The 22,445-nt window shown below is 37.8% G+C and overlaps 1 protein-coding gene across 1 annotated transcript in view; it reads right to left on the reverse strand.

Annotated features, from left to right (window-relative positions):
* LOC145669795 (serine hydrolase BPHL) overlaps nucleotides 1-22,445 on the reverse strand; it is a 51,251-nt gene that overhangs the window by 4,368 nt on the left and 24,438 nt on the right. Inside the window, exons 4-5 of the mRNA XM_081738138.1 lie at nucleotides 21,683-21,836; nucleotides 15,478-15,733 (exon numbers count right to left, since the gene is read on the reverse strand). Of these exons, the coding sequence (XP_081594264.1) occupies nucleotides 15,478-15,733; nucleotides 21,683-21,836 (410 nt within the window). The remainder of the gene's footprint in view (nucleotides 1-15,477; nucleotides 15,734-21,682; nucleotides 21,837-22,445) is intronic.

Consider the following 22,445-nt stretch of genomic DNA (forward strand, 5'->3'; position numbering starts at 1 on the left):
GTATTCAAATTTAAAAACTATATACGTGTTAGTTGCCGAAAGTGACACGTATGTAGTTTTTTATGTGAATATATTGTTTTGCTCAGCAAATTGTTTATGTTTAAATTATGAAGTACTAAAAACAATAGTAATAATAAGATTCGATAATACAAAATGAAAATTGTGTACGAAGAATTTTTGTAGAAAAAGCAATAAATAATAATAATAATAATAATAATAATAAATGAAAATCAAGAAAATAAGTGTGTAGGAAACATAGTGGCGTGAGATGCGTTAATTGTAACTGGTTACAACGAGACGGAAGTTATTAGAAGCATCTTCCAGGGGTGTTAGGAGTGTTTTTCAGGGTAGAAGAGTAATTCTTCATTTAAAATGGTACAATCCGCGGCAAAAAACCTGCAACATGAGGATGTAAGTTTATTGTAAAACTACGCCTAACAGCACAGGGAATGAACATAACGTCTAAGTGGAACGAATCACGCCAGGACAAACCTCGGCCTCCTCCCGTGCACACTTATTTTGGAGCAAAAGAGTTCGTCATTTCACAATAAACTTATATGCTCATGTTGCAGGTTTTTTGCCGCGGATTGTACAATCGAACTTTAATTATACCATAATAATGCTTTAAGAACGCTAAAATGAATAACATTTAGCCTACAAACTAACTTATCTTGGTTTTGTCACAACCAAATCCGGTCTTCTCTACTGCTACTACTTTCTTTATTTTCTTTACGAAGAATGAAAATTTGGGAGGGTTTACGCGCAAGCACTTGGGAAGGATAAGCGAAACTGACGGGACATGGAGCATTTGAGGATAGAATTTTGAGGATACACGTAAAGTATGATTGAATATTATGTTGTGGTAAGTTATATGTTCTGGAACAGCCAGCTGGGGAATTTGGGCTCTGTAGGAGTATCGGTGATTGTTAATGTGAATCGAAACAGAAGTTACAGTCTTTCTAACATAAACAGTCTAGATTGTGGGTGCATGGATGCATAAGGCTAGAATAATTTCTACTACGTGAACGAGGAAATGTGAATGGGTGTTCGGAAGTAATTAGTATCGAATATACCACAGGTTCTATGTCTAGATTCGTTGCATTTGTTTGATGCACGTCCGAGGTGTTTAGAGTCGGACTGGGAGTACAAGGGCCCACTCGGAGAATGATGTTTAAGGGCCTTGATGAATACCGAGTTGGTCTTGATTCTGGACTGCCCTTTAAGAAATGAACCCATGTAGACCCTTGAATAAGACCCTGGGTGCTCCCTTCCCAATCCCTTTGCTCAGAGGCGTACGTCACCCGGTCTCGAGACGGGCTTAGGTTTAAAATGAGCATAAATGCCTATTCAAATATAGTTCCATTTAGATAGCAACTTAAAATGATAATTTCCCTCGTAAAACTTCATTTCCTTCCAGTTATCACTTTATAAAACGTCCGGCGTAACTGTGAACTTCGATGCATGTAATGTAATGCTTATTTCCAATCTAGCAGTCCATGTACATACTTTTGTACTTATAGTTAGTTCAGTGTTATTGCTTTCCCAATAGAGCGTGCACACAAAGGTTTCATCTTGTTTTTACTTTTCCTTAGCTACTTCTTTTTATTTTTTTCTGCGGGAGAGGGGATTTTTCGAGTAGTCTGGAGGCCTCCACGCGCATTCACCCGGCACGCGTGGATAACGTCTTCCCCCTTGTTATTTCTATTGAGGCAAATTGCTTTGTCGCTGATATCCCACAAATTCAATTAAATGAGTGAAAGATATAAAAAAATATAAAGCTTACTTTTACTACTACTTTTACCACTTGAGTTGGTAGAAAAAGCAGTTTTCGGTGTTTTGTATCACTTCCAGCTGCGACCAGTGCACTATTCTCTGCTTCTTTACGTTTCTGATATTCGGATTTTTCTTTCTTTCGATTTTGTGTTAATCGTGTACCTTTTATCGATTTCATCACTTTCAGATTTTAAAGAAAACCAAATTCGCCAAATGAAACAGTTCCACGCTTACAGTATCGCATATAGTACGTTCGAACCGTTAGCAATGGTTCGCAAACCTAGCGGAATTCTACTGAAACTGAACTAGAATACTCCAAGTAGTGTTTATTTAGCTATAATAATGTTTAGTTTTTAACGCTTTTCAATTCTACTTTTAAAAAAAAGTTCTTATTACAACAATGAGTGCGTTCTTTTTATCTCTTCGAGGTTTTAGATGGTAGTGAAAATAATCGGTGTTGAACTTAATAAAATAAGGAGCGTGATTTTATGATTGTAAAAGTTATTTTCTCGGAATTAGAATGGGTGAGGCTAGGATGAATTATTCCACATAACTCACATATAAATACAATTCAAATTATATTATTTTTAATGTTGAGTTGAGTTTAACGTCCCTTTCAGCAGCAAGTCTATATGAAACGGGATCTACTGATTAACGTGGAATCCGAACCACATGAGCTCCCGCTGGGAACTGAACTCGGGTCTCCCACATCAAAGGCGCATATGCTAACCGCTTAGATTTTTAATGTTACTATTAGCAGTGTAACTAAGATCCCACCCCCGCAATATTTGCAAATGGACCCCCGACAATATTGTTACGTTTATCGAATTAGTAACCCCATCTTGCTATCCCCCTTCCTCTTTATCGACTCGAACTTAAAAATAAAAAAATAAATAAATAAATAAAAAAACTATGATTGCATCAGCAATGGAGACTTCCTCCTACCCAAGTTTTGAAAACAAGTAAAAAATAAAATAAAAATCAAAAGTTTATAAGATTTACAAAAAGTGCTACGTTTCCATTGGGTTCACCATTTTCCGTGTACGTTATATATAGGATAAAAAGTTGTCTCAATCTAATGCCCTGTTAATTCCCACAACTTCGTAAAGGCTTTGTTCCTCTTGGATAAGAACATGGAGAATATTCCATGAAAATCCTCCTACAGTAAGGAAACCGTATTAGACATGGAGATGGAAACGCGAGTTGTGGCGTTGAAAAGAACCTGGCCCCCTTAGCACAGCGGTGAAGTTAGAAATATGTCTCGTGACTCGAAACCCAAGAATTCGGACCCCACGTGTTTGGGTTCAGGTCCCTTCTATTCGATATCAAATATATTGCGCTGTCCTTTACTGACATGCAATATCACAGTATTGTCTTTTAATGTTCGGTTGAATAACATTCAGGCAGAATATAAGGAAACTTACGTTTGTGAGCAGAAAGCATAGAGAATATGGCATGGACATCCTTTCGGGCCGGTTTTTTTTTGACCTTGGATCCCGGGCCAGATTTACGATATCACCAGTTTCCTCAGGGGAAACCGACCTTTTTCAATGCAACCGCCCACGTCCAGAAGCTCATGCTTCTTTGGTGAATAGAAGGGACCCGACCCTATACTTTTGGGGACCCGATTTCTGGGGACATCAGTCCCCGAGATCGATTCCCGATATCACCACTATGCTCAAGGGACCACGATCTTTCCATTGTTACTCCCCACGTCCAAGAACTACATATTTCCTTAGTGAATGAAGGGACCTAAGCTCGAAACTCTGGAACCCGATTTCTGGGGCTTCAGGTCCGTTTTTCAACATCACCGCTGTGCTCAGGGGACCATTATTTATCGCCACCACTCGCGTCCAACAACTCCATATTTAACACGGTTTCCTTAGCGTAGGAGAATCAGCTCCATTCTCTTTATATGTTATCGATTGCACATTACATTATTGAATACATAAATTATGGACGAGATTACATTTTCGAGTTAATAATTTACATGTATTTCTGAGACCTTCTTTTATTGTAATATTGATTTTTTCAACAAACAAGGCTACGGGTTGGGCAGGGGCCTCCTTTCCCTAGTGCCCCGCCCCTTTTCTAGCACTGCGATAATACCCGAAACTTCGATAATACTCGAAATTTCGATAATACCCGAAACTTCGATAATTTCAAATACTCGAACGGTTTCGAGTAACCGATGACAACTCGATACATTTTCCCTCCCGAAGTTCGATAGGTCCTCAGCCTTATCGAACACCCTACATTTAGGACGAGATGTTACTGAATTAGGAAATTCGGAATAAAAAGTTCTAGAGCAATTTTCTCTCTTTTTTGTCAGCAGTTTTTTTCTCACGATTGAGTTCTTTGCAGATTTTTAAAGGTCCTTTATCTTTTCCTGTCTTTCCATTTTCTGGAGTTTTACTAGTAGGTTTAATTGCTGTATTTCTATCTCTCCAGTGTTCTACATTTCTACAGGGTTATGTATTTTGCAGTTTCTCTCCACAGCGAGGTGAGACGAGGCTTGACTTGTCTAGCGACAGGGTATCCACATATTTTTGTAAAATGTTTTCCATGATAAAAAGTTTGCTTAATTTTTCAACTTCCTCGTACTTCCAGTCGTTTATTTAGATACCTAAACTACAGCTATGACACTAACTTCCTATAAAATGGGACGACCTAGGAAACATGTGATCAAATGTATATACACATACATATATTAATTGGTCTACACGTTACGCAATTATACGTGAACATAGACACGGTATTAACATTATCAGCTGTTACGGAGTTTCACGGTCAAACTACAAAGACAGTCATTAGATTCTGATAAAATTTACCTGAAACTTGCGAGGAAGTATACTCTTTGAAACCAAAACAGAATAGTCTGTGTTGAAGTTATGTATGAGCATTCATATAATGAAGTCCGTTAATTACGATGTTAACACTTTCAACTCTTCAATAGCTCCGATTACTATTATCCGATTTTAATGACATTTTTGTGAAACCACCGCGAGAACACACTTTTTCAAACAAAAAGTAAATCAACAAAAATTGGTGCCACCCATGTCGAAACTATACACGATCGTACATACAATTGACAGGCATGGGGGAAAACAATAGTAACCCTCATTTTAAAACCGAGTGAGTTGGATGCAGAAGAACAATGCTAAGAATTGTAGAAATAAGTCAAATGAAATGAAATAAAATTTTTGAGTTTTACGTCCCCCGATTATGCCGGTTAGGCTAAAGGAGACGGTGATGATGAGTAATGAATGAAATGGTGGAATGAAGAAAGTGGGAGGAAACGGGAGAACCCCGAGAAAACCCACGCACACGGTGTTTGTCCACCACAAAGTTCACTTGGCGGGGGCTGGGATCGAACCCGGGACCCCAAGTACCAGAGGTGAACGCTCTACCACTGAGCCACCGCGGCCCCTAGTGAAATAAGTCAAGTTTTAATTTACAGAGAATATTCAGTATGCTCTTGTTTCTATCTTGAATTGTTTCCACAATTCAGCTCATATGAATGCTACCACTGTTTTCCTGCAACCAACTCATTCGTTTTTCAAATGAGGGTTACTTTTTTTTTTTTTTTTTTTTTTCGTATCCTTCAGTTCTGGTATGAACACTGACAGCTATTCCGGAATTTCATGGCCTAACTTCAAAGGCTATTATTACATACATTCTTATAAACTTCATGTTGAACCACCGGAAAAAAATCTTTTGAACAAATAAATACAAAAATAAATAAAATCAGTGCACCTCTGTTGAACTTATGCTTGAACCTAGGCATATTAAAGTTGTTTAAGTACGCTGTTGTGGTATTTCATGGTCTAGCTCCCATGACAATCACTCTGTCCGAACAAAATTTATATGAAACAACCGGGAGAGTACATTCTTTTAAACAAACAAATACACAAAAAATAATCAAAATCAGTAAAACTATGTTATCAAAGTTATGTGTGAACATATACACAATAAATATATGTACGAGGAGCATGCAGAAAGTTTTTAGATACTCTCTAAATATTCAATTTATTTACATAAAACCTTTTACAATTTTTCAAAATAGTCCCTACAAGCATCAATACTCTTTTGCACTCTAGTTTTTTTTTTTTTTTTTTTTTTTTTTTGAATACCAGAAATTTATTATTATACGGTGCGATAGCCTTTTCACTTGTTTGAAAGCGGTGTCCTCGAAGTCACACGGAGCTAAACCTGGAGAATAAGCCCGGTAAAATACAATACGGACTCCACTTTCCTGTAGAAACTAAAAAAAAAAAAAAAAAAAAAAAAAGCTGTTGTGTGTGGCCGTGCATTTTCGTGATGAAAAGGAAATAAGACAGTGGAGACTTTTAGGTGGGCAGATCTCCAAGCTTCAACGACACTTGGAAGGCAATAAGTAACGAACCACTCTGCTGTCACTGTACATCGATCATTTAACTATACAGTTACTACATGGCCGGTCTTAGAGAAAATAAGACGCCACCATAACTCTACCCACGCTCCGTGCTCGTTTATGGGGCGTTTACACTTGGTCGATTTAGTCGAACGACTAAATCGACTCGCTGCATTTGCCACTAAATCGAAGCAACTAGGCCGAATCAGATTGATGGATGTGTTCAATTATTTCAACCACAGAAAATAGAACGTCTTTTAATTCAGTTGCCAGTCGATTAGTCGCCTTCGATCAACAAGCGATTAAGTTGAAGTCTCGTTTACACGGTCGATTAAGTTGAAAGTGACGTCAATTCAACTGAATCGAACGCAAATCGACTAAGTGTAAACGCCCCATTAATTTTCGAAAGTCAGTGGAGTTTCATTTTGAAAATACCACACTCTCGACTGCTGTTTTGTTTCTGGGTCATACTTGTACGTCTTTACTTCGTCTCTGTGAATATCTTTTAAGCATACAGCGGCACCACTCCACGCGGTCATCTTTTTGCTCAGGCGTAAGTGCATGTAAGATCGAGCACTTGGAAAGGCCGAGATAATCTTTTACTATGAACTGGGCTGAACTTGATTCAATCTTCAAGGTTGACTGAATTTTCTCATATGTGATATGGCAATCTTCTTTCACAAGATTTCTTAATGCTGCGACATTTTTATCCGTAACCACGGTGCTAGGGCGCCCAGAGCGAGCCTCATCTGCCAGGCTTTGTCGACCACGTTTAAATTCCGAATAAAATAAAATAAAATAAAAACTGTTGGTGTGAAGAGGCAGAATCCTCGAAACGCTTTACTAAACGATCATGATACTGTTTTTGCGTTAAACCGTATTTAAAATCACAAAAAAATCACGTCGCTCGAGCTCCATTATTGCCGACTGACAGACTCAAACTAAACTATACTTCTCCGGCCCTCTAAATTTCAGACAAACCAACCTGCAGCCTTGCAATATTATATCTTTTATATACGTTTCAGCACAGCAATGTTACTTGAATTTTAGTATCTAAAAATTTTAGGTATGCATCTTGTATATATATATATATACAGAGTGGTAGGTAACTCCACCGACAAACTTTGGGAGGTGATTCCTTATATGAAATGAAAAAAAAAAAAGTTCTAATAAACATGGGACGATAAACGTCTCCTTTCAGAGTTATGAGCCGCCGAAAATTCGAATATTCACGTTTCGAAACGCTCTGCCTTAGAAACTACAGTACCGATCCCAATCGGTTTAAGGAATTACAAAGGCACTAGTATGCGCTCTATCTAAATATCCATGTTCTACAGTGGTCCGTTATCGGAGAAACGAACTGTAAAAAGGAAGTTGAGGTATAGGGATACTCCTTTAAGTACTAATGGCGCGTTCGTTTCGCCGATAACGGAGGATGTGAAAAAGGATGTATATATAGACATGGATACATGGATAGATAGATGTAAACATGGATAGATAGATCGCATATAGTTCGTGTGTAATTCCTTAAACCGCTTGGGATAGGTCCTATAGTTTCTAAGGCAGGGCGTTTCGAAACATGATTTTTCGAATTTTCGGTGGTTCATAACTCTGAAAGGAGACGTTTTTCGACCTATGTTTATCAGAACTTTTTTCTTTCATTTCATATAAGGAATCACCTCCCAAAGGAGTTGTCGGTGGAGTTACCTACCACCCTGTATATAAACGGGTTGAATTGAGAACCTCCTACTTTTTCTGAAGTCGGTTAAAAATATTATGTATCTCATCTCAGATGATCACACATATAACATATTGTCTACACTAAGGATTTCAAGATGTTGTGGCTCAACTGATTTCAGACTTAAGAACCTAACCACAAATCAAGGAACAACACCTTGATATACCTTAATGCATCTGTAATATATTGTTCTATATTGTTGTGTTGTATGATCTCTAAATGCTAACTAACCTTATATCTTCAAAGTTGCATTCATTATCTATGAGCGATTACTATGTTTCCCCGACATTAAAGAGCTTTTCAATAATTTCCCTGACAAGAATCAAAATCCCTGATTTTTCAGGTCTGTAGAAACCCAGGTAGAGTACCTGATTAGAAGCATTCTTTCTTTAGGAAGGAAGAGAGTATTGGAGGGTTGAAGACAATTTTCAAGTTGTTATGGAACGATATAGTAGAAGAGATATGGGTTCCTTGAATGGCCACGACAGGCTCTCAACATGGGCGCCCGAAGGGTAGGACAGGGTGGGGCCCGGGCTTCCCTCTGGCTCACGAAAATGTATACGTAATATAGCAAACCACGTATATTAAATACCAGAAATACCAGATGTGATATATCAACCATGGAGATGGGCCCCTCCCTAGAAAATTTTCTTCGGGCGCCACTAGCTCTCAAGACACCCGAACAAGGGAATTCCAACGTGAGCATTGAAAATCAAAATCAGTTCCTTACATGATAATTATAGACAAAAACACACTGAAATAAATACATAAATACACTTAGTTTTTAATATTGAAATTTCATCGCTAGTGTTAAAGAAGAAAAGAAAAGTACGTTTGGCTATATGTCCATTAGCCATAGAGAATGTTATAAAAAAAGAACAAAATACGAAGGATGAAGACAACACTAAACAGAAGTCACGGCAGAGAGATTTACAGAAAGAACTGGCAAAAGAATGAAAATTAGCAGAAATATGTAACAAAATATGTTAAATAATGAAGATCAGGGATTAACTCAAAGCTGAGATGCACAATTATTAAGAAATTAAACGACGTGGGTGAAGAAAGTTGAAATAACAAAATGCAATTAAAACTTCTTAGATTTCACTAAATATATCTTCAACAATGTTTTATAGGAAGACTACTGTTGATTATCAGCATGTATTTACGTATTTAGTTCATCCGCACATTCATACAAAATAAAATATTTGCAAACATTTTTTCGCTATAGCATATATCTTAACAACTGTGGACACAGACTATTAATCAGAAAATCAGATGAACAGTATATACGCTGATAGGTGAAGGTAATACAAAACCTACAAAAGTCAGAAATACACATTACTTAAAAAAAAGAATAAGGAAACAAAAAAATCAAGTGTATCGCAAAAATTAAAAATTAATTTTCTAAAAATAGAATTTCAACCGAGTTTTTATATCCTTCTGTATACAAAAAATATTTTACAGATTAGGAAATATCTCTGCAGGTGCTTGCAAGGCAATTTCATACTGTAAAAATAAAATATACTGGGATAATTAAACCTAATATAATGTAAAGATTAACGGAATTGCAAAAGAGATAGTTGGACGATACGACAGGTGACCTAGAATAAATAAAGTTGAAGCGAAAAAAAAATGAAATGAAATTTTTGAGTTTTACGTCCCACGGTTATGCCGGTTAGGCTAAAGGAGACGGTGATGATGAGCAATGAATGAAATGGTGGAATGAAGAAAGTGGGAGGAAACGGGAGAACCCCGAGAAAACCCACGCACACGGTGTTTGTCCACCACAAAGTTCACTTAAAGTTGAAGCGATGGGGAATGATTGTAAATTATAAGAAAAGGAGATTGGTTGTTGAGGTGGGCAAAGCTCATATGACGTAAGAATCATAAATCAACGTCTTTATATCTCAAATACTTATGAGAATTGTACTTATCACAAAACGCTCTTTTATTTATTTAACTGAGTACGTTTCGGTAAATGATTATTGCCATGCTTAACAGAAGTCCTTTCAGAAAATTACTATTGCGTGACAACTACGTCCGTTGTAATATGTTAAGGGTTCCATGATGTTCATTGAAATTTTGTACAATAAAGAAAATAAATGTTTTATATATCTTTTGTGCCTGTTACTTATTTATATATCCTAATATTTCACTCATTTGCTTCTGTAAATATCGTTGAAGGAAGTATTCATTTAAAGATTAAATCGATTTACGTACTTTTCGAGTATGTAAAACATTTATTTATTTATTTATTTTTATGACACACCATCGTTGATTACCTGTTCCTATATCCATAAGTTACACATTTCCAGTACTCTTTTCACTTTTTTTTTTTATTTATTTATTTCATTTCATTGGTAATACCATAATACCAGTGTATGCTTTTAAATTCTGACTTAAAAAAAAAATCCTCATCTCTAATTCATTTCACTTCACTGATATACGTATTTCATTAATTACAAATTGCGAACTTTAAAAAAAAAAAGTTAGTGCAAGGAAAAGTCATCAAGATACAAGAATTTAGCTGAAAGAGTACTGGATTAGGAATTAGGAATTACATTTCTGGGCTTTTGGCATCTATGGCCATGTTAGTCCGTGACACATATGAGGGACGACGTCCCTTGGTGATTAAACTGCCCGAGGAATTGGAGAGGAAGAAGGACGGAAGTGGTATGAGACCTTTATATCAGGTAGCATCCCGGCATTTGCCTAGTGTGAATGAAGAAAACCCAGGAAAAACTTCACTCAGAATGGTTAGCCTGAAAAAGCTGTTACACCTATTGAACCGAGAATCTCCACCGGGAATCGAACACAGGACCGCTCGTAGCAAAGGCAAGAACGTTAGCGAATACGCTACGTGGGGTCACGAAAGAGTACTGGAAATGCATAGCTTATGAATGCAGGAAAATGTGATCAACAGTAATGAGTTCGTGAAGCTATAATAGTTTTCAGAAAGCATCTGTAATGAGGAAGGCAATAATCATTTGCCGAAACGTACAGAGTTGAATAAATAAATGGGTGTTTTTGGGAAAGTATAATTTTAGTATGTATTCAATACGCATTCCATTGAATCAAGTAGCAATCTCAAATACTCCTTGAAGATAGTATTGCAAGGTTTAAAATTAAAGTTGATCTATCGATTTAGATTTAATTTGAGTTAAAACAAAACTTTTTGAAAAAAGACAATTATTATTTCTTACTTCCCTTGAACATAGACATTCATTTTCTTGAGGAAAGAAGAAACTCCATACGTAATGTACCAACTTTAACTTTTTCAAAACGCACCAAAGATGATGGCAGTCGACCATAGAAACAGTATATGAATTTTCTTCATTTAAGAATGTTTATAGTGAGTCTATTCAGAAACGAGACTACTACTTTTTCACAAAACGTTTCTTTAAGTTGGGAATAGCTCATTACTCGTCCGTAATTACTTTCGATTCCAAGCAATACAAATAATACTTAAATCTTAAACTCTTACTGTTGACTGATTTTAACTTTGGGAAACCTTAAGGAAGACATTCAGTAAGTCCGGATGTAAATATACTAATAAGAAATTTGAATAACTCGAGAATCAATGGTAATAGAATCGTCTGCTTTTGCATTTTCGGAAAGACAAAAAATAGAATTTTATACCCAGCAGACAAGATTTAGACAATACCACGGACAGGAACCACCAAACTGTCATTGCTTTGTTAGATGACACAATTACTAGAAACTGGCTCTGTATTGAGGAAGAAAGGCAGTGAAAAAAAAAAAAAAAAAAAAAAAAAGAATGAATGAATGAAGACATGGAAACGGTTCGGAAAGTCTTTTAGCGAAGTCCACGCAAATCGATAAGGCGTGTGAGTACACGACTGTTGATCCCGCGTTCGATTGTGCATGATGTCGTGCCTTGAAGATTATATGTCAGAGTCTATAAACAGGCCTCGCAGATATAAATTTGCTGTTGAAATGCTATCGTACATTGATGAAGACAACGATTTCCTTAAAAGGGTATCATTTCCTGATGAAATCACTTTCAGTACGTCAGGTAAGGTGCATAGCCGTAACTGAAGGATATGGAGTGAGGAAAATCCACAGTTTCTGGAATAGGAACGCAACTGCACAAAATTAAACGTGGGTGTGCGTTGATTGAAAATTCTGTCACAGGCCCATTCTTCTTTGAAGAGGCTACAATTACAGGAGAAATGTACCTAGCAATGTTGGAAAATTAGGCTGTACCTCGCATACCACAAGGATAGATGTTCCAACAAGACGGGAATCCTCCTCATTATGCTCGTTACGTGAGAGAATTTCTGGATAACCATTTGCAGAACAATTGAGTTGGAGGGCAAGGTCCCATTCAATGTCCCCTGTAATCGCCTGACTTCACCTCCCTGGACTTTTTTCTTTGGGGGTTCGTGAAGACTTGTGAACCAAACCAAAGTTAACGATTTGGATGATCTAAGGCAAAAGAACTATCCATGCTTGTAGATTCGTGACACCTCAAATGGGGGAAGGTTGAGTACCATCTTGATGTTTGCCAAGTAACAAAATGGGCACACGTGGAGATGTACCGTGAAAAGTTGAGTGATTTTTTTTCTTGTGCTCTTTCCGAACAACGAGACCGGACGATTCTATCACTATGGGTTCTCGAGTTATTCAAATTGCTTATTGGTATATTTTCATCCGGACACACTATACACACCTTATTGCATCAAAATAGAACTAAGTAGAAAGTTACTTTCTTATAACACAAGTACAGCTTGTCCCGCTTAAGACTATAATAAAACAAAAGGTTGTAACAATGAAACAAATTATTAGAATGACGGTAACGTTTGTACCATTGTGGAGAGTAAGTCGGAAAGTTTTGTTAACAATGCACCAATTTTACAAGTGCTGCCATCTTGCGCAGTAGACACAAGACCGATGAAGTCTTATTGTTTGCTTGCCAGTCATCATGTAGACGGCGAAACTGAAGTCTGTGAAACTTGTTCAGAGACGTTTTTGTGCACATTATGGCGTCGGTGCAAAGGAAGTATCAACTTATATATGCATCAAGAAAATGGATCAGCAGTTGCGAGAAACAGGATCGTTATTACCGATGACTGGTAAACATGCAAAAAGAAAAGTTTCAGAAGAAAACGTGAAGGAAAAAAAATCAGGTTGCATTTAAAAGAAGGCTCTGCAAATCTACACGACAAGCTAGCAGGTAACTACAAATCTCAAAATCAACTGTACATAGGGCACTCCACAAAATGATTGCACTGCACGCTTAGAAGATTCAGCTTCATCAGCGCATAAAACTGGCTGACGGTACAATACTCAGAAAAAATGCTTGGAAAATTTATGAAGACGATGCATTCCTGAACATTGTTGTTTTTCAGACGAGCCGACTTACCATCAGAGTGGACTTGTTAACACACATAACTGTAGGATTTGGAGGCTAGAGAATCCTCACGAAGTGCGCTAAAGACAACGCGATTCTTCGAAATTGAATGTGCGTGGTGTGGTGTTATGAAGAACAAAATTACAGGTCCCTTTTTTCGCTGAGGCAACTGTGAATTTAAATAATTATCTAGACATGTTGCACCAATATGTCCTGCTCCATGTCATTTCTCTCACCTCGTCCGAGACTTCCTCGATGATCCATTTCAATGGAAGACGGATTGAAAGAGATTCAAAGATCATATCATGGCCCCCACTATTAGTATATTTTACTGTATGTGACTTTTTCTTATAAGGATTTATTAAGGACCATGTTTATTCTACTCAGGTTCAAGGTTTGGATGACTTGATTGAAAGAATTGTGATTGGAACAGGCAACAACACTTCACAGATGCTTGAGAACGTTTGGAAAATGAAATGTTGAAGTTTTACGTCACACGATTATGTCGGCTAGGATAAAGGAGAAGGTGATGATGAGAAATGAAAGCAATGGTTGAATGAAGAAAGTGGGAGGAAACGGGAAAACCCCGAGAAAACTCATGCACATGGTATTCGTCCACCACAAAGTTCACTTGGCGCGAGCTCGGATCGAGTCAGGGACCCTATGCACCAGAGGTGAACGCTCTACCACTGAGCCACCGCGGCACCTTCAGAACGTTTGCTGTTTTGACATTTATCGCGCAACTGACGATGCACACTTAGAAGTTCCTTACTTTTCTTCATTCGTAAAAAGAACTTTCTGAGTTGTTGTGTGTAGATAAAGAGTTTGGATGATAAATCTTGGTAAGTAAAAAAAGTTACGTCCCTTTCATTTGTTGTAGTCCTAAGCGGGAAACCCTGTATACACAAAACCTTATAGGTTGAGGGAGGACGAGTGATTTACCCCTTTATTCCTTTTATTTTTAATCAAACTCCCCGCAAATGAAAGGCAAGTTTATGATAAAGGTCTGCCACCTCTATTCGAGACAGGACGGTCAACGTGGAGGTAAGAATTCATTTACACTTTGGTCTTCGGCACATACAGAGATGGTGTGGTCGGCCGTCTTTACCCCTAAACTCCTATTCACCCTTAAAATAATAAATCCCACCCCCACAGGGGATTGAACTCTATTATTATGTACATGCAACCAAGTTATAAATAATTAGGAAGCCTTAACGGAAATATATTCCACATTGCGTGAAAATCGAAATCATCTTTACGAAAGTTAAATTATTTGGATGAGCGAATTTCGAACTTGGGTTTGATTTTCCCCATTTATTCTTGAGCGATTTCAATCCAGAAGAATAGGCGGCTTACTACTTAACCTTCATCGAAGTACATGTCAATGATACATTAAAATCGAATAAATTTTACAAAAGTTATCATGGAATAAACAGACAAAAGCTGGTAGAAACTCGCTTCAAAATAATACAAACTTCCATACAGGTGTGTTCTCTTACACTTGGGATAATATACAGGGTGTTTCAAAACAACACCGACAACATTTGCGACGTGATTCCTGACACCAAGATAAGACAAAAAATATAGACTAACTTGGTGCACAAATGCTTCCTTTCGGAGTTATAGGCTGCCAAAAACATGAAAAAAATGAACTTTAAAGGTCTATAGCTCCAAAACTATGGGCTCTACCGTAGTCGGGCCAAGACTTCACTTAGGAACTAGTATGTCCCCCATCCAAATATCCAAGTTTTAGAATCCTGTAGTACTTCCTTAACAAGTTTTATAGAGGTAGTTTGTGACTACTTCAAATTATATGCCCGTAGCCAAACTCCCCCTATAAAAATTGTTGTATGAGTACCTTAGGATTTCGAAACATGTACTTTTTGATAAGACACATATTAGTTCCTACCTGAAGTCTTGACTCGAGTACGGTATGTCCTATAGTTTTGGAGCTATGGACCTTTAAATTTCATTTTTTCATGTTTCGGCAGCGTATAACTCCGAAAGGAAGCATTTGTGCACCGAAGTTGGTCTATACTTTTTAATTTATCTTGGTGTCAGGAATCACCTCCCAAACGTTGTCGGTGTTGTTTTGAAATACCCTCTGGTAGAAAAATTTTTTGAAGTGAAATTGAAATATGCGTAGCTTAGATCCTACACATTATATCTAATAATAGATATTAAAGGAAAGATACTCACCTTGATCCCTTAATATTCTCGTGCAAATATTCAGGGTGTTCAGGTAAGACCATAGCGTCCTTTTTTCCGTGTATTATAAGAGTCGGGCATGAAATATTTGATACTTCTTTCCTGCAGATATCACCATTACGGCTTTTGTACAGCCTCAAAAAGGCATCCACCCAATCACTCCACGTGTTCTTGAAATACTCTTCTCCATAAACAGCAATCATTGGAGCCCTCATTCTCTCTGACCAGTTACTTATGTCTCGGATCTCTACAGGGAATAAGAATAAGGAATTTATTTCTTGTGCCTACTTTCCCATTGAAAATGCATACATAGCTTATTTCATTTGAATTATTCCTTGCATATAACTAAGAACATGAAATACGTCATTGGCATGGGATATGGGTCAACAGGTTATTGATGCTACTGATATCTTATCTTTGTAATAGTGCAATCAACGATATATTGGTGAAATTGAGTTAACATTCAAAGCAGGCCGCATTGGATCAGTGGTAGAGCGTTCACCTCTGGTGCATGGGGTCCTTACTTCGAACCTAGGCTGGCGCCAAGTGAACTTTGTGGTGGACAAACATCGTGTGCGTGGGTTTTCTCGGAGTTCTCCCGTTTCCTCCCATTTTCTTCATTCCACCATTTCATTCATTTCTCATCATCGCCGTACCCTGTAGCCTACCCGGCATAACCATGGGGCGTAGAAATTAAAGATTTCATTTCATTTTTAACGTTCAAAGCAGAGTGGACATACATGTCTTGTCAGTGTTGCTCGACGTACAACAATCCACTATTGAATGTAGGCTTATTAGGAACTAATTTTATTATTATTATTATTATTATTATTATTATTATTATTATTATTATTATTATTTGAATTTTTACATTTATTTTTGGCCATGTGACGGATGGAACATTTCCGTTGCTCTCACGTATAAAATTCATAGCCATGCGATAGATTCAGATGAATACAAACAATTGCTTGGAACACTACACAAAGCGATGCCATGAATAGGATCTTTCTTCAGAAGTGGAATTAAGTGAATTGGTTGGAAATCTAGGAATGTACAAATTGGGCTGCTAGAGGCCATGTATATCTCCTCTGCACTCATCCCTCGTTTTAACGGACAAAAAGGGGCAGTTGCGATTGGATGTTGCCGATTGTTCGCAAGTTCAGACACTAAGACTGCAGTGGCTAATATCCACAATTACAATACGAAAGAAAGGGGAATAATACAGTCTTGCACTTTAAATCAAGAACACTATCCAATCTGACAGTAGAAAATACCTGCTACACTCTAAATATACACTGTAATACAATAAGTTCAACATTTAGTTCATGAGGTTGAGACCTCACCTTTGACACTAGGTTCTACCGACTGTCAGTAAGTTCGACTAAGACTGCGGTGGCTATCTACAATTACATTACGAAAGAAACAGGAATAATAGATTATGTACTTTTGGTCACGAACATTATCCATTATCATTCCAGGCCGAATGAAGATAATTTTCGTTGGTCTGGTTCCAATCTGCTTGCCACTGAAAGAGCATCCGTTGGACGCAATAGTTAGAGATCGGACCATGGAAGAGTGTGTTTCAGTATTACATCTGCTAATGCTGAGCTCTTGACTGCTTTTCGTACGCTCGCTTCCCAGAATGACGACTGTTCTGGAACCCAGTAGACAACGACGACACAACATGTTGCTGTAGCTGGTGAGACATCTCAGAAGAATGTCTTGTACGAGGGAATGTTTACTAGAGACATTCTGCAAGCTTATAATTAAAGCCCAGAATTAATGGCGAAATAAAAGCTCAAAAATGGCTGGCGAAATTGCAAAATAAACACCCAAAAATGGCAGGTAAAATGACAAAATAAAATAAACAAGCAATCACGAACTTTGGGAAAAAAATGGATACTAAAATATGTAAAAGGCTATAATAGGCTATAATTCGTTTACTAATCGAATAAAATGTTTCATTTTGCACTTTGTACTTGCCACTTAAAATTCTGGAAACTTGCGCAACCACGAAGGGACGACATCTAACAATTCATTCGCCATTCTTCAGTAGTAACAATGAAACAATAACTTAAAAACACTATCACATTTTATTCACACGCGGTTACATTGGCACAAATATTCAAAGCACAAGAAATACTAAAGTGAAGTCATTTTACTACACTAGCAGTTTATTTTCACTTACGAAAGGTTTTTCATATTTTTTTCTCTGAAATTATTAATATCTTTTTAAGATTTTCAGAGAAAAGACTTTGTCTCCTGTCAGAAAGAATCCGCTTTAGATGTGAAAATGATCTTTCTACATCTACAGATGTCACTGGAGCTTGTAATTTGGGAAGGATCCATGTCATTGTCAACAGTTGTATCACCATCACCTTCCATAACACTAGCGATGTCCTTCAATTTTCCCAAATCGGGATTAGCACTTACAACACGATCACACTTACGCTGAATGTACTTGCCCTTGTCACCAGGTACAACACTCAGATCGTTGAGAGTATCATTGAAGATTTTCAGAGAAATAGCGAGAGTCCTTTTTTTCTTTTTCTTTTTCTTTCAAGCTTGGCGATAGCATCTGGTAACTTTGCGAAATGTGTTACAATGAAGATTAAGTCCTTTTTCAAGGAATTCTTCTTACGCAAACTTTGAGCAACCTTAATTGAAGACGCATCATCCTCATCAAAAGCACCAATGATTCTGCAGATGGGTTCAAAGTTGTTGGCATAATAGAGAACAGCTGTAATCCATGTACCTGGATCCCCCCCCCCCTCGGATCCGCCACTGTCATCTCGTTAGGACAGGCTGTGGTGGAAGCGTAAGTTCAGGGGCTAATTCGCGAAACGCACTTGTTCGCGAGGGAGCTTTCAGAAATACCTTTTTCACATTTGACACTAGAAGGTCAACGTCAGGAAAATGAGAACGAACTTCCTGCAATTCTATATAGCGCGTGTGCCAGACAGGTGACATGCAGCGTACGTGGGAATAAAACCTTAAGGGCTTTTGCTGCACTTTTCATGTATGCAGCTCAGTCTGTGATAAAAAGAAGGGCCTTATCGTATTTCACACATTCTGGCCACAAAATACTCAGAGATTTTGTAAAAACCTGTGCAATTGCCGTGCCATTTACTTTTTTCAGAACTTCTGATGCAATCAAAAATGTTTTTGTGCCTTCTTCCCCTCCCAAAGTTCCAATTACAAAGTTGGCAATGGAACGTCCTAGAATATCGCAAGTTTCATCAATTGAAATCCATATATTTTTGTCAGCAACACTTTTACGGATATCGTCAATAGTTCTGCTGTACGCGCTATCAACGTAAGTCTTTCTCAAATATGATTCACTTGGAACTTTTTGTTTTGTGCATTTCTCGAGAAAGTTTCTAAAGGAAACATTTTCTAACTTCCATAAAGGAATGTCCGCGTTAATTAGAGCTTCACACCGGTCATTCGCAAAACTGTTAGTACGCGAAGCGGGATTCGTGACTGTTCCAAGATTTTGAACCTTTTCACCAGGTGATTTGCGTGTCCTTGCAGAACTGTGTTTTGCAGTGCTTATATGGTGTGTTACAAAATAACGCTTTTCAGCGGAAACCACAGTTTCACATAACTTACAAAACAGTACAGAACCGTCTGTTGAAAACACAGTACGCCGCATTCACAATTTTTTCCAATTTCTGTTGCCTAGAAAGACCAACTTTCGGCATCTTGAAATACTGAAATGCACATAAATACCAGTTCTGTATCACGCACGCCTAAGATTCACAATAACTGCCCACCTGGCTACTTCTTGAAAATAAGCATCTTCGTTTGTCATTCCAAGAACCGAACACTGCCTCAAAATTCCAAGAACTGAATACGCACTAGCATCCCCGCCCCTCCATTTGTCACATTCCAACGGGAATAGATTAGTTATTATCAGACACCGAGATCGCTTGGCCAGATAAGGACGACTCAGTTCTGTGGTATGGTCATTCATGAGTAAATAAAGAGTAGTGGAAGAGAAAACCTGTGACAAGGCAACAAATTGCTTCTAAATTGTGAAATTGCACTTTTCCTGAAAATACCATGAAAATTGCAATAATGGCACTTATGGCATTTTGCCATTAATTCCGGGCTTTCCTTATAATAACGTTTTGCGAGTTATTGCAGATAACCAGACGACGTAATGAAAGGTGAAGCGCATGACTGAGGCAACCTTAACTGTGTTAGTTCAGTAGTGAAGGCTGACAAAGGTGATACAGACTAAATTCCGAACTGTCCTAGTTTGTGAAAAATGCGCAGCCAAGGAAATTCTGTTTTCGAACAGTCTGTATATAACACACTAAAATCGGGACATTGTTCTAGCATCGCTCTTGTTGCTATTCCTGGGTAATTACGTACTGTTTGGTGTGTGATGAAAACCGAAGAAAAATTTTTCGTGGAGTCACCATTCATGATGGAAGAGTAGGAACGTGTAGCAAATAAAGAGACGGTTACACTAATTCATCTGCGGTGAGACTCTCGTACGCTGGTAAATATGACCACCAGGAGGGGAAAGCTACAACGGTAGTCTCAGAAACACAACGTGCATAGCCTGTATATTTTCTGAAAAGTTTTTCACGACAATACACTAACGATGGCTCGATTGCTTCAATACAAAAGCTAGGAACAAAGGTATGTGAAAAGCACCAATAGCTAGCCGAATGCCCTGGCGATGAACAGAGTAGAAAGAGCAGACAAGTAATCAATACAAAATTGTCTAACTTGAAGAACCGGATTAGATTTCGAGACAATCTCAACAGAAAAACAGGTGTAGTGAAATAATGCACGAAGAAAAGTAATAGTTCAGACACAAGGGTACTTTAGGAATGTGCGGTGCCCACACCAAGACATAAGCCCGGATTAACAAGGCAAGTTCGTTAGCAGCAGCAGTGTACATACTGAGTTTTCTAAGCAGAATACTGAAAGCCCATTTCGTTGAACCAGCGAACAAGACGATTTAATGGAAGTTGAAGACGTCGAGTAATTCCGTGAAGGTATCTAGAACAGCAATGCAACTAGATCATCAAGCAGAGCAGACCATAAACACGAATCATGATTTGCGACAGAAAACTTTTAACAGCGAGAGCGAACAGTATGACACTAAGAACATTGTAATAAAAGAGGACAGTTCTCCTGCAATAATCCCCCTGAGAGACCAGAACCCAAAAGCACCCTAAAATAATATTTATTTAGATCTTTTTTAAAAAATATTGTCCATTAGGCCAGGAAGACCTCAGTCATAAAGATGTTTTAAACTTTTTTAATGCCAAATTACGTCATAAACCTCCTATAAATCCAAGAATTTGTGACGAGGATAAATGGCTACGTTATTCAATAAATGAAGAAATGTTGCAACAAGGTACTGACGATGGAAAAAGGCTCCTGAACCAGGCTTTTGAGTTGAGCAAGATTGTCTGTAGTGGACTATATTTTAAGATTGGTGGGGCCAGAGTCTCACGCCATTCGGGAAGGAAAATTTCTTCCGACCAGAGAGATTGAAAAGCTGCAATAATGTAAGCTGAGGATAGTATAAGATTGTACAAATCGTAAGGTATACAATCAATCCCTAGAGCAGGATTGGATGACTCACGTAAGACACAGTCGAATCCAAGAGCCATAAAGGAAACTTTTAACTTTATAGCCTTCCATATTGGCGAGTTTCCGGTACGAATAAGAAAGAGATCAGATTCGGCAGAGTAGTGTGGAAACCCAGAGATAATAGAAAAGTGTTAGGTTATAACGTTTTTATATTTCACAAATAATATTTTCATATAAAGATACAAACAATTGAAGGGTACACGGGAATAACGATCTAAGTCTATTTTTTGCGAACTTCAGCTGTTATTACCGTTTTATACAAGGAATAGTGATCTTACATATAGTAAGCTGTGTATTTCAAAAACGTGACCAATGTCCCTGGAATTTAGCTTTGGAAGGATTGTGTACTTTGGAAAAACGATCAAAGCCCATAGGTCCATCGGAAAAACGATCGAAGTCCTCAGTTCCATAGTTCCACTCATTCAGTGCAAAGACGAGTTGAGTTCGTGTGTCTGTACGTTTTGTTGGGTGTTTTCATGTTTGTGAGCATAACACAATTAAGAACTATTAGTGAAAAACAAACAGAAGAATATTTAGTATTTAAATGCCTGAGAGCAGGAAAGCAAAAAATACGTACGTTCATATGTTTTTAGTTCCTCGGGAACAATGTATGCGTTTGATCCCCAAACCACAAGCTTTTCGACTAATGATGGATATTTTCCAGCCAAAATCATTGCTGTTATACCTCCATCACTCCATCCTAATAGGGAGAATTTTTTGAAATTCAGCGCCTGGAAGAAAGAGAGCAAAACAAAATCATATAGTACTAATTTTTATATAATATACTAGACTAGCGTTGATTACCTGCTACGCTAGGCTGAACTAAAAAACTAAAAATGCACAACTCCTTTATATATATATATATATATATATATATATATATATATATATATATATATATATATATATGGTCTAGGAATTAATTCGTGCGGTTGGTACGCACACATTGAAGCTGTAGTACAAACACAAAATACATAAATACCTTAAGAAAAATATTGTCCATCGCTAGCCACCACTTTCGCCCATCTGTCAGGCAATATACGGATTCCGTGGCGAAAGAAGTCCTCATCCTTGGAAGCGATCCAGTCAGAGACCCATGTTTCGATATCTTCTGAAGAAGTAAACCGCTGTCCAATCAAATCGTTGTTCATGCAATCGAACAAGTAGTAGTCCGAAGGAGCAACGTCTGGTGAATACGGCGGGTGGGGTAAAACTTCCCATCCGACATTTTCTAAATAGGTTTTGACCGGTTTTGCGACATGTGGGCGAGCGTTATCATGTTGAACAATAAGTTTATCATGTCTGTTCTCCCATTCTGGTCGTGTTCTGGCCAGAGCTTG

Source organism: Thermobia domestica, chromosome 2, assembly GCF_964235325.1.
Source record: "Thermobia domestica chromosome 2, izTheDome1.hap1.1, whole genome shotgun sequence".
Classification (NCBI taxonomy): Eukaryota; Metazoa; Arthropoda; class Insecta; order Zygentoma; family Lepismatidae; genus Thermobia; species Thermobia domestica.